This window comes from Pelmatolapia mariae, linkage group LG7, assembly GCF_036321145.2.
Source record: "Pelmatolapia mariae isolate MD_Pm_ZW linkage group LG7, Pm_UMD_F_2, whole genome shotgun sequence".
Lineage (NCBI taxonomy): Eukaryota > Metazoa > Chordata > Actinopteri > Cichliformes > Cichlidae > Pelmatolapia > Pelmatolapia mariae.
In genome coordinates this window covers 34,255,721-34,267,762 of record NC_086233.1, presented here as the reverse complement: position 1 = coordinate 34,267,762, position 12,042 = coordinate 34,255,721, and the positions used below count along the sequence as shown (strand labels likewise).

The following is a 12,042-nucleotide window of genomic DNA, read 5'->3' as shown; positions in this document are numbered from 1 at the left end:
AAGACCTAGCCAGTCTGAGAGTATCTGCATGCCTGTGTCTTAGCGAGATTTACGGACCTTGCCATTTGATTAGCCTTTGTAGGAGCAAGTCTTCATTTTCTGTGTGTGCGTGCACATGTGTGTTGATAATAGCACTCTAGCCTGCAGCATCTTTGTCAGGCTGTGAGGCCCCCATAGATTTCTTATTACTGTCAGCTCCTTATGCCTCCTGAGACTTGAGCTTTGTGTAGATAGCCATTAATTTAGCCCGGGTATGCCCTGTGAACACCTGCCATAACTTTTATTTACTGTGTGTAAGAGTGACACATAGGTTAAATTGAGATATTTTTTTTTAATTAGTGGATGAAAAATGCTCCTGCTTTGTTTTAGTGGAACTGATGTCATTCTGGAAGTCATTCCAACAGCATTACCATGCAGTGGTATTGTAACTAAGATGATAGTAAGACAATATGATGGATTAGGTTAGATTCAAGTCCCTGCAAGTCTGGCCAGTAGTTGCCTTGAAGGTTGGAAAAGCACCCTGAAAAACAAATGGAGAAGCATAGTTATGCCCTTAATACCTGGATCTATTAGTCAAGTGTTTGTATGAATGCAAATGATGTTACCTTTAAGACATTTGGCGCATTTCCTGTCAGTTAATTGGCTCATCTTTTTAAAACCAATACTGGCTGAATCCATCATGCTTTTTGCATGGTACTAACTGTCTGTTTGCAGTCTTAATAAAACCTCATATATGTGACAAAAGCTTCTTTCTCTTCAGACCAAGTCTTTTGAAATTTCTTGACATCATTATATGCAAAATTTCCAAACTTAACTTTGTCGTGATTCCTCCCTGCAGCAAAGTGTTGCTAGATGACGTTTCATTGTAACTAATAAGTCAGTCCATGTACCTTTACTTACAATTTTCATTGTGTTTGCAGTGCAAAGGTGTGAGTCCAGTCAAAACAGGCATACTTAGATTAAAGAAGATAAACTAGTTTTCTAAAATTTTCATCTTTATTCAAAATATTTGCTACTATTAGCCCCAAAACAACAAATAATATGGATTATAATAATAAAATAAAATCATGGATTTCCCCAGTCACTTAAAGTCAGCCAAGGCTCAGGCTGTGGCGTTGCTGCACCGTTCCTCCAACTCGAGAAGTCTTGTTAGGATTAAAAGGCAAACACACACACACACACGCATAAACACACACACTTTGAACACGCTTGCTTGCTCGAGCCTGCTACTACAGAACCTTTAGAGAGATATCGAGTGTAAACATCATCTTGGCTCATGATTTAAAGGCTCATAGAGTTACTTGCTGGGATTATTAGAGTTTTGTTTGACAGGATAACTACACAGACACATGCTATGCAACGTCTGCTCTGTAGATCATCTTTAAAACTGCTGTTTTAAAGATGACTCATGGAGGCCTTGGTGTGACCTTAGACTGACAAGAGTTTAAACTTGAATTTCAGTTGTTTTTCACATTTAACACATTTAACATTACCCTGATGATATTCTAGGACCATTACATTACAGAGTGTAGAGAAGACCTGTTGATAAACACAATCCATTGGCTTCATTCTCAGTGTCTAACGTTCACACAGGTCCAATACTGATGTGTAGGTTAGAGAAGTACAAGTGTGGGCCCCTGACCCACAGTTACTCAACTTTTTGCTCTCTAAATATGATTTAAAAAAAAAACATGGTATAATGTGGTGAGCACCACTGTTAAACCCTAAACTGCAACATACTTCATGATATATTTTGTTATTGTCAAAACATTCCTTAGAATTAGACAAACCGACAGTGTTTCAGTACATCATCACTTTGACTTCGTTATCCTCTTTGAACTTGGAGATGAGTGCTACAAAGGCTTCCTCTGAATACATAAATCCTTAATAAACTGGCCGCAAAAATATGATTTCAGTTAAAGAAAAGCAGCTGTGCACTTCGGTTCTTAGCAAATGCTGCTCAAACAGGACTGAGTAGTACCTTTGTTGAGGATTCTTCAGATGGATAGATATAGTCACAAGGAATTTTGGTTTCAGTTTATTGAGGGCATTCATTTATGCACAGCCCTCTCAAGGTCCCACCACAGTTTTTCAATAAGGATGAGGTTTGGACTTTGCTGGGCCTATTCTGTTTTAGATTTTCGGGTGTGTTTGGGATCATTGTCCTGTCACATGACTCAGTTCGGACCAAGCTGTAGTTATGAGACAGACCTCACATTTGACCCTATAATACTTTGGTGTAGAAAGAAGTTCCCGATCGACTCGGTGACGACAAGCTGTCCCATTCTTTGGTTGCAGAGCATTCCCAATCATCACTCCTCCACCACCGTGCTTGACATTTGGTATGGGTGGTTTGTTTTTGCCAAAAATGGTAAGACATCTTGTTTTGTCTCATCTTTGTAAAAGGCATTTTTCCAGAAGTCTTGGGATTTATTGAGACGCAACTTTGCAAACCTAAGCTTGGCTCCACTTTCTTGTTAGAAAGACGAAGCTTTGTCTTTGCAACCCTTCCAAAAAAAGCCCTACTTGTTTAGTCTTTTTCAAAGGGTACTTTCATTAACAATTAGCATGCTAACTGAGGCCTGTAGAGTTTTTGTGAGAATTTTTTGCAGTTTCTCCAAGCATTGCACAGCCTGAGTTTGGGGTGAATTTGCTGGGACTTCTGCCCCTGAGAAGACTGTGGCAATGTCTTAAGAAACACCTGAATGCTCCAGATGAGGAGCAAAACTGTCAAAACGTCTACTTCCACAGAGGCGGTCTCATCGGCTGATAATCAGCTAGTCAAGTGTACTTGAAAACTTTCTTTTAGACAGGATTGCATGTTCATATTTGGTACTCTGGATATTATCTCCAGCAGAAATATTTTGTTTGATTCATAGACTGTATCTAAGAGATGGATGTAGCCACCATGACATCACCTGTTTGTTTGTGAAGATCAGTTCTGAAGCCTTGAGCTTCAGCATCTTGGCTGTGTGTGTGACCAGATATGACTGTACTTGTCAGTGCTGTAAAGCATGCCCTGTTTTATTTTCTATTTTACTCCAAAGGGGAAAATCATTTACAAAATGAATGTCATTTTATATAAAATTAGATTGGAAACTTGCAACTGAGTTAATAAAAACATCAGGAAAGTGTTTACTGAAGCAATAAATTAAGCAATACGTCTTTGTACTGTACATGTGGACTTTTTTCCAGCTAAAAGTTGCTCCTTGGTAGCCATTAGATTTATTTTAGAATATTTTATTTTAAGACATCAGTTGGCTATATTTTTTAGACCTGGAGGATATACCCATGCTTTATATATATAGTTCATGATGTGTGTTCACAAATAACATGTTATGGATTTTTTTTTTCTTTTTTGCACAATGACAGTATATTTTTATTTTTGAGTTTATTTTGTGTACATGTGTAACAGATTAGAATATATAAAGTACAACATTTAACATTCTATATATCCTAAAGGCTTGTAGTCATTGACAACTATCAGCACCTGGCTGACTGGCGGATGTATAATAGTATTCCAACTAAGTATGACCTGCGCTGGCTCATAAGGAAGTCTCTCTGACTGAAAGGGAGATAAGCGGAGGAGACGATGTTGACCAGAGGAGATCCAGTGTCAGGTTATCAGCTGGGCCTGTTTGACTGAATGTGGCCGGGGATAAGAGAAAAAGAGAAAGAGCTTTTGTTTCCATTCGGGGCACTGGCTTTGGCTCTTGCCTATCTCGGGCCTTTGCTGGCCTGGCTGACTGGCCCCATTGCACAAGGCTAATTGTTGGCCTGTTGTTTCAGATGAATGAAAGCCATGTTCAACTTATTTGACATGTTTCTGGATGTTTGGGCATGTCATTGAGCATGCTGAATTGATTTTTGCCTTGATAAACGACTATAACCAACAAGAAAACAGATCCTATCTATATATTCATATATATTCCTGCAATCTTTCCAGTACATTTGTATTCCTAATATTTGATGCTCTCATTTTTCTATAGCTCTGTTTACGTCCCATGGAAACTTTTATTTAGTTCTCAGATATCGGTGGAAGGGTTATGAACTGTTGCCTTCTCTGCTCACTGTGCCTTTTCTGCTGAACAAAGGCACAGGTTAATGGTCCAAACACAAAACCTAGTTTCACTTATGTGCCAAAAGATACTGGAATTGTTACTAAAAAAATTACAATGTGACTTCACTGGTTAAAATGTTTATTTAGCATGATTTGTGACATTGTGCGTGTACCAGGATCAAGATGTCTGCATATCTCCAGATGACCAGCCCCTATAAACGATTGGGTTACATAGACCTGGCGTAGAAAGCCGTCTATTCTGAGAGATTATTGAATTGTATCTTGTGTTAGACCCTTGCACAATGTGTAAACCCCCGCCTCCTTTTGCTCTTCCTGTCCTTCTGCTTTCCATATGCCTCTTAGCTCCGCTTTTGTGCTCTCCATTTCAGCCCATTACGGTCATCAAACAAAATTTATAGCCCTGTGGTCCCTTTCCCCTGAAAGGCCTCTCTCACTATTCTCCATTCCCTAGGGCCCAGCATTTTGCTCTGTTTTGTTGTGTGTGTGTGTGCGTGCATATGTATAAGTTCACATTTTGACAGCTGACAAAGCTGATTTACAGTACGAACGATTACAGAATAAAGAGCTGTCGATTAAAGCTCTAAACTGTATAAACTGTTGTGGGGAGGTGTAAAACAGAGTTTGACACAGAGGGAGCCTATGTTGCTCCAGTCTAGAGTCTGTACTGAAGTAAAATTTCTTACAGTACAGTCTGCAAAGACAGCTGCTGTAAATAAAAAGGCACTACTCAGTCTTGTCAAGATTGATGTTAAACCTAAGACTAAGATCCAACTAGAGATAGACGTGCTTTAACCTGAGTATCAGCTGGAGGATAGCAGAAGTCACAGTAGGTAATGCCGTGGAATTTGAGTAGCAGAAATGTTCCTTTTTATAGTTTAGGAGAGGAGATCTTTATTGTCATTATTTACAACAGCAATGGTATCCCAACCATGCTGTAAGAAATGTGATGGCTGACCTACAGTAACAGTCAAAGAGCAACGAGAGACTGTGGCACTTTGGAAAGGTTAAGTGCCGAAAAGAGAAGTTCTTAATAGTTTTGGGTTCAATTAGGATCTCAGTGTGAACCGCTGAAATGTTAATTAGAGACAGCGTATTTAACTATTTTGAAAATAAATGCCATTATCAGTTGTGGTGGTGTGCATTTTTATTTGCCAGATGGGTTAAAAGTAACTATCGTAAAAAGAAGAGGAACTAACTGACTTGAAGGCCGATAAAATGAAATAATGCCAGATGTCAGTGAAGTGTTTTTTTCTGTGGGTAGAGGCCTGTAGTAGGGGGAAAATGTGGGTTTTTGTCATTTGGATTTAAAACCATCCCAACACCAACATTTCTTTATTACATAATAAATTTTTGTTCATTTAAAAAGTGTTTTTTTTTTCAGACAGCTTTCAGAAAGAGCTTTTGATTTGACAATGATTATATGGTGTGTTTTGCTTTTGTCCACTTGTCATGACATTGGTTTCTCTCATCAACAGGGTCTCTACTGTCAGTGTGTTATTGTTCTCGTTTCTATTGACTGATGGTAATGGTAGTAAGGACATTTCAAACTGCACCAGGCTGATTTTTATCTTAGTATTTTTAAAGCTCATCAGACATTCCACCACAATAATGCAGAACCAAACAATGAAAGATTCATACAAGTACTAACATCAAACAGTGCTACAAACCAAAAAAACCCTGCTTTGATGTCTAAAAGATGGAATGTGAGTCCCAATTCTTGTTTTCTTTCTTGACAGAATGCGTTCCTGCGACGAGAAAGTTCACGAGGCGATGGGACGGTCCCTTCTAGACCCAATCGGAAAGGTTCAGTAGGTCGTGGGGGTGTCCTTTTGGTGGATGAGGACACTGACTTGTTGGATACGATCTTCCAAAATGGCAGACAAGTGAACCCACGGTTAAAACCTTCCAGAAATGGACCTAAGGGAAGCCAGAAAGGGAAACCTGAACTATCATCTAAAAATATGGAGGAAAACATTACCACAGAGAAGAAGAAAGATTCTAATGGGAGGACTTCATCACTGTTTCCTGGAAAACCTTCAGATGATATAATAGACCTGGACATTGGAGGTTCTCCTAAGAAGCCCTCGCTAGGTTTTCCTGCACCTCCTAAGATTCCTTCAGATCCCAGATCCCCCACAGATTCCAGCAAAGAGACCATGACTATTTCACCTTTACCTGATGTCAAGGGGAGCTCCCGCACCACGCAGAGTTCCATACAGTTTGATCGTAGACGTGAGCACAAAGGCAGACTACCAGAAAAAGGCCGCCCTGCAACTGTAGCCATTGTGTCTAGAGATGGAAACCTGGTTTTGGGCTCAGATGGCAAAATGTACCAGCTTCAGAGAGGTCCACCTGGCCGAATGGGTCCGCCCGGGCTGGAAGTAAGTGGTCTTTTGGTCTTCTCATTGCTCTTTAAAACCCGTTTTAATTCTATTGTATGATCTGTTGTAGTTTGCTCTCTCTCATGTCCATATCTCAGTGAGAATTTTTTGCAGAGTTTATTCAACTTATTCATTTTGCTTATCAAAGCAACGGCCTTCCTGTTTGTTTAAAAGTAAATTGGATTTATAATATCGGTCCATTGTTGGATGAGATGAAAAAAAAAAAATCTTTGTGAATGAAAAGAGTGTAACGACTGTTTGCTTTTACAGCTTACAAGCGCTGTTCTCCATCAGCTGCCATATGAATCTGATTAGGGGTGGTTACACTCTTCAAACATGCGCTGATCCACATGTCTTTGTTGCTGTGATGGGAGCGCTCACGCTTAGGGAGTCTCAGCCGTTTGTCATAACATTACACAATATGACAGGATTACCCTTTGGCTTCCAAGTTATCTGATTGGTTGGGAGGAGTAAAGTCAGGTCATACTGTCTAGTTGGAACACTTACCTGGTCTAAGAAGTGGGTCTTAACTGTGACTGCAGGGCAGACAGAACCAAAAGCAGACATCACATCTGGTTACGTCTGGAGTCACGCTGCCATAAAATCCACAGAATAACTCAGCACGATTAATGTGATTAGACCCAGCCGAACATGAGGGAAAATGTCCTGTTGGCTTTTCTGTCCACATACGCAGCACAACAAGTTCTTCTTGATCATCTTGAATCCCATCTCAAAGTAGAAAAAAGCATGTTTCAGGAAAGTACCTGGCTGCAAAAATTAATTGATAAAGGTATTTAAATGATGTATCAAAATGACTCAAAAGGCTGTCAAATCAAAAGTCTAATCAACACCTATGTAAACTTCTGATGATAATTTTTCTTGACTCCCATCAATTGCCCGATAACCACAGACAGTAGCTCTCACTAATGTCAATCTAAAGATGAGTTAACTTATTATATTCAAACTTTTCAAAAGTGATTACACCGTCTTCCCTCCATCAATTTGCATTGCAAGCTTTATGTTGTCAAAAATACTGGACTCACATTTGAGGATTTGTAAGGATTTGAGTGTTGTAAAACTAATGCCCAAAATCTATGTGGATGTTGATAATCCTGGACCCTAGGCAGTTTATATAGTGAGTTTCATCCAGATTAATTAACGTGTCAAGGAGGCGTTAGGTAACAGAGATACACTGCGAGCATTATAGTAAGATTCAGGACAGACTTAAACAAACTTTCTGTAAATTAGTGTTCAGACTTGGTCAGAATCCATAACATAGGCAGAGTAATCCTGAAAGATTCATCAAGATTTACCAAATTTTTGAATTTTTCCAGATCCTACAGGAAGCACCAAAGAAGCCACACACAGTTCCTATCAATTTACAACAGCGTTACTGAACAGTATAACCTGATACGCCTAAAGTGTTTTATTGTTGTAGGTGTAGGGAGGGAGCTCTTGTAAAATGAATACCTTTTGGTCCTCAATGTGCCACAAGCTGTGAGGTTTTACAAGGATCGAGTATTATCAGGTCAACTTTTTTGCTTCTACAAAGTAGTAGAAAAGTCTTAAATGTCAGGGATAAACTGTCACGTATCTGTGGCTTGTTAAAGTTGGTGATAAATACTGTTTTGTATCGTGACAGCTGATTTATCCTCATTGCATTTTGTCTTTTTCGTTTATTGAGAGTTAATGTTTCCACAGGGTTGTCCTGGTGAGCCTGGCCTCCCTGGGTTTAAAGGTGATAAGGTAACAGAAGTTTGTTTATAACCTAGTAAGTTATGATGATATGTTAGGTTAAAGCTGCTTCCGAAAAAATATCTCAGATGGTATCTAATGTTTAAACTCAGTTTCAATCCAAGACATGTTTTAATACCTTCCGCTAACTCCTATTAAGGTTATTTATGCCAAAGTCCAGTATTCTATCAAATAAAACAAGAACTAATATATTATTTACCACATAAATTGATTTATCTTTCACAAACAGGGTAAGACAGGCCCTGAAGGAAGACAAGGAAAAAAGGGGGAGAGGGGACCTCCTGGACCGCCAGGTTTACCAACCCTCTACCTGTGGAGGAACACTGCTGAGGAATGGGCTGCATTCCAGGTAAAATGTTCTGCTATATAATACTTAAGCTTAGCCTGCTCCACTGATATTGTAAAGTGCAGGGCCAGTGGCAGGGTACATCCTGAGCAGATTACCAGGACACCACAGGGCTAACACAGACATCTACAGACTCCTAGATTCACACATAGCAAGTTTAGAATCATAGGTTACTCTGACATGCATGCATTCAGACCATGGGTGGAAACCAGAGTACCTACTGGAAGAAAGTGCAAACTCCACACAGAAAGACCCCCAAGAGGAAACCTGTTGTTGGTTTATCAACTGCTTTCCTGGCCTTCCATTAAACATCAAGGCACCAAGTACAGAACACCTCAAAGAAGTTGTTTTTATATGTTCCTCTCTCCTTTGCCCTCATATAATTTATTGTGAGTCACCTAAAGGACACATAGGACTTGAAATGATCTTCGATGTTACTTAAACCCAGATTTCCAGACTATCTGTGAAACCTTTAACCCTTCGGTTATCGTGCATGCAAGTTGATGATCTGTCCTCATCTGTTTAATCTGTTTCCATTGGACGCAGCTGTGTGTTGTATAAGGCACGTACTTATACACACACGCATATAGTATGCCAGCATGATGGAGAGCTTCAAGTCAGTTATTGAAAAAAGATGACAGAAATAAAAGTCTGTTAGTGGTTTGTGAAGGCGATTTGTTACCGTGTGTGCTTTGAGCTACTATATGTGGACAACCTGCTGTGGTCACTATTTGTTACTTAATGTGTGTTTCCATTTTTCTTGCAGCAAACCAGTTTCTACCAGTTGCTTGCTGCAGGTTGGCCTGTAAGTATGCTGTTCTCTTCTAAAAGCTGTTCTGTGTTTCGTTTGTTTCTGTGAATCTGAGGCGTGTTTCTTCTCTGTGAGCTTGCAGAGTAGAGAAGGCCCCACAGGACCACCTGGAGAAATGGGCAGGCCTGGCAGACAGGTTAGAGATGAGTTCTTTTTAGCAGTATATTAGTGCACGTTACGAACATGTTCCCATGTGATTTTGTTATGTTTTTTTCACAGGGGCCACCTGGTGAACCCGGGGAGCGAGGAAGTCCAGGGATGCCAGGAGAGATGGTAAGCAAACAAACCAGCATTTCGAAGTTTGGTATCAATAAAAAAATGTGTTGTAAGGCCACAAATTTGATTTAGCTTGCCAAAGTCAATGTGTAGAAAATAACTTGAGATAGATGGATGGATGGATCCGGAATTCCAGCAGTAAATTTAATACTAAATGCAATGAGCTGACACATATTAATACATGAAGCCTGCCCTGAAACATCCTCTTTACATGTTTAATCTTATTATTTGGTTTTAGTCATGAATGTGATGAATATCTCTAATTTGTGTCCACTTTGCCATCATTAAATCGCAAAAATTACACACCCATTTTTAGTAAAAGCTGACACATTTGGTGTCGCTGTAAACATTGGGTGGTTCATCAAAGCGAACCAGCCAATGTTGGGGATTGAGCAAGTCCACTGTGGATGATTAAGTGCTAATTTGAATTAAGCGTCACATAGCTGGTTCAGCAGAGTGAGTGCGGTTAAAGGGAGTGGGTGTTTGGAAACCCTGTGTGCATGAAACTCCCTATGATGTAACCATTCTCATATTTAGAGAACAAACTTTTTTTTTACTGCAAAATTAAGACATTGCATATTTTCTGTGAGTAAATTTGATTACGCTGAACCATAGTTAATCAAGTTTTCTATTGTGTTATTTCATACGTTTCACATTATCTCAGTGGGACCTCGTTATTTGTCGCTTATTGCCTGGTTTTATTAAATCTAAAAACCTCTGACTTGATTTGTTTGGGTGAATGGCTTTTTAAGGTAGAGGTAAATCTTACATCCATCTCGAAAACCGTCTCAAAATACATAAACGCGAGTCCTGGAAGTGGGCTCTGACTGTATGGAAACTGAAAGCCAGGGCCATGTATTGTGTGAGGTCTCAGCTGGGTAATGAGAAACAGTGTGGTTTGGGATTGTTGGAAACACTCAGTCACCTTCGCTGCCTGTAATGTTTGGACCCATGTGGCAGAGAATATTGATCTACTGTTTGTGTTTGTTTGTGTCTGAGTCACTGTGTAGTCTACGCTGACAAAGCACCTTGCTGTTTGTGCAAAAATAATCATACATCAGCACTGTAAGCAATGCTGGGGTGTGTCAGCATCAATCATGGAAAATTCAAATGTGTTATTGACATTAAAAAAAATCACAAATAAAGACTCTTTGTAAAATCCTATTAGAGCAAAAGAACACAAAGTAACTGATGAAATGTAAATGGATTAAAAGTCCCTGTTTTGCATAATAATCTTTTTCAGATAGTATTATTACTGTATTAGTTCAGGTACTATTAATATAGTACCTGAACAATACTATAATTAATACTGTTCAAGAGGCTGGTCGTGGTGTAATGATGTGGGGGATCCTTTCTTGACACACTTTGGGTCCATTTGTTCCAAATGAACACTTTTTGTATACCACAGCCTGCCTGAGTACTAGTTCTGATTATGTCCATCTCTTTATGACCACAGTACCTATCTTCTGATGGCTGCTTCTAGCAGGATAATGCTCCATGTCACAAAGCTCAAATCATCTCAAAGTGATTTCTTTCTTGAACGTGACAGTGAGTTCACTGCACTTAAATGGCCTCCACAGTCACAAGCCTCAATCCAGCAGCGCACCTTTGTGCAACTGTGTGATGCTATCAAGCCAATATGGACCAGAATCTCTCAGGAATGTTTCCAGCAGCTGGAAAATCAAACTGATTTCTCAGAAGTAAGGCAGCTCTGAAAGCATAAGAGGGTAAAACCTGGCATTAGCAAGGTGTACCTAATAAAGGTCGAACTTATATTAAAGACTGTGTCTCTAAAATCACTGGCTATGAGGTGACTCAAGACAAAATGGCCTCCCAGTGTTTTAAACCTAAACAAAAGGAAAGCTGTACTAAAATAAACAGGGAGTCGGTATTGCTCATGAAGTCAAGTTTTCAAGTCAAAAGTTGGACATGGGATTTAAAGTTATCTGGTTCAGGTGTCCCAGTATAGCTCACTGGTTGAGCATGTGGCCTCATGCATTTCTTCTCCCACTCCTTCTCCCCTCCTGAATGTTGTGCTATCAAATAAAGGCAAAAATGCCCCGAAGAGCTTTTTTTTTTTCAATCCAGTGAATGTGTAACAAAAATTAACTGTAATACAAAATAAAAATAGTCACATGCCTAAGTGTCTTGCATAAACCAGTAATATAAAATACCCCACTCTTCATGAGAGAGTAGCATGTCCATCAGTCTAACCCTGTAAAACTGAATAAAAATGTAGGTTTTGTCTATGGAGCCATTCACACATTGTATGTTTTTGTAAGTATGACCATGTTGAATCTGTAGGCTGAGATTCTGGATGTTTATCCATTATTACGCTGACTTGACTAGTGTGGCACACTATTGCAGTGGTTAGCATTGCCTCACAGCCAAA

General features: G+C 39.5%; 1 protein-coding gene across 1 annotated transcript in view; it reads left to right on the top strand.

Moving 5' to 3' along the window:
* si:ch211-196i2.1 (collagen alpha-1(I) chain) overlaps positions 1–12,042 on the top strand; it is a 109,189-nt gene that overhangs the window by 54,100 nt on the left and 43,047 nt on the right. Inside the window, exons 7-12 of the mRNA XM_065471484.1 lie at positions 5,818–6,462; positions 8,164–8,208; positions 8,447–8,566; positions 9,330–9,368; positions 9,457–9,510; positions 9,594–9,647. Coding sequence (XP_065327556.1) covers positions 5,818–6,462; positions 8,164–8,208; positions 8,447–8,566; positions 9,330–9,368; positions 9,457–9,510; positions 9,594–9,647 — 957 coding nt within the window. The remainder of the gene's footprint in view (positions 1–5,817; positions 6,463–8,163; positions 8,209–8,446; positions 8,567–9,329; positions 9,369–9,456; positions 9,511–9,593; positions 9,648–12,042) is intronic.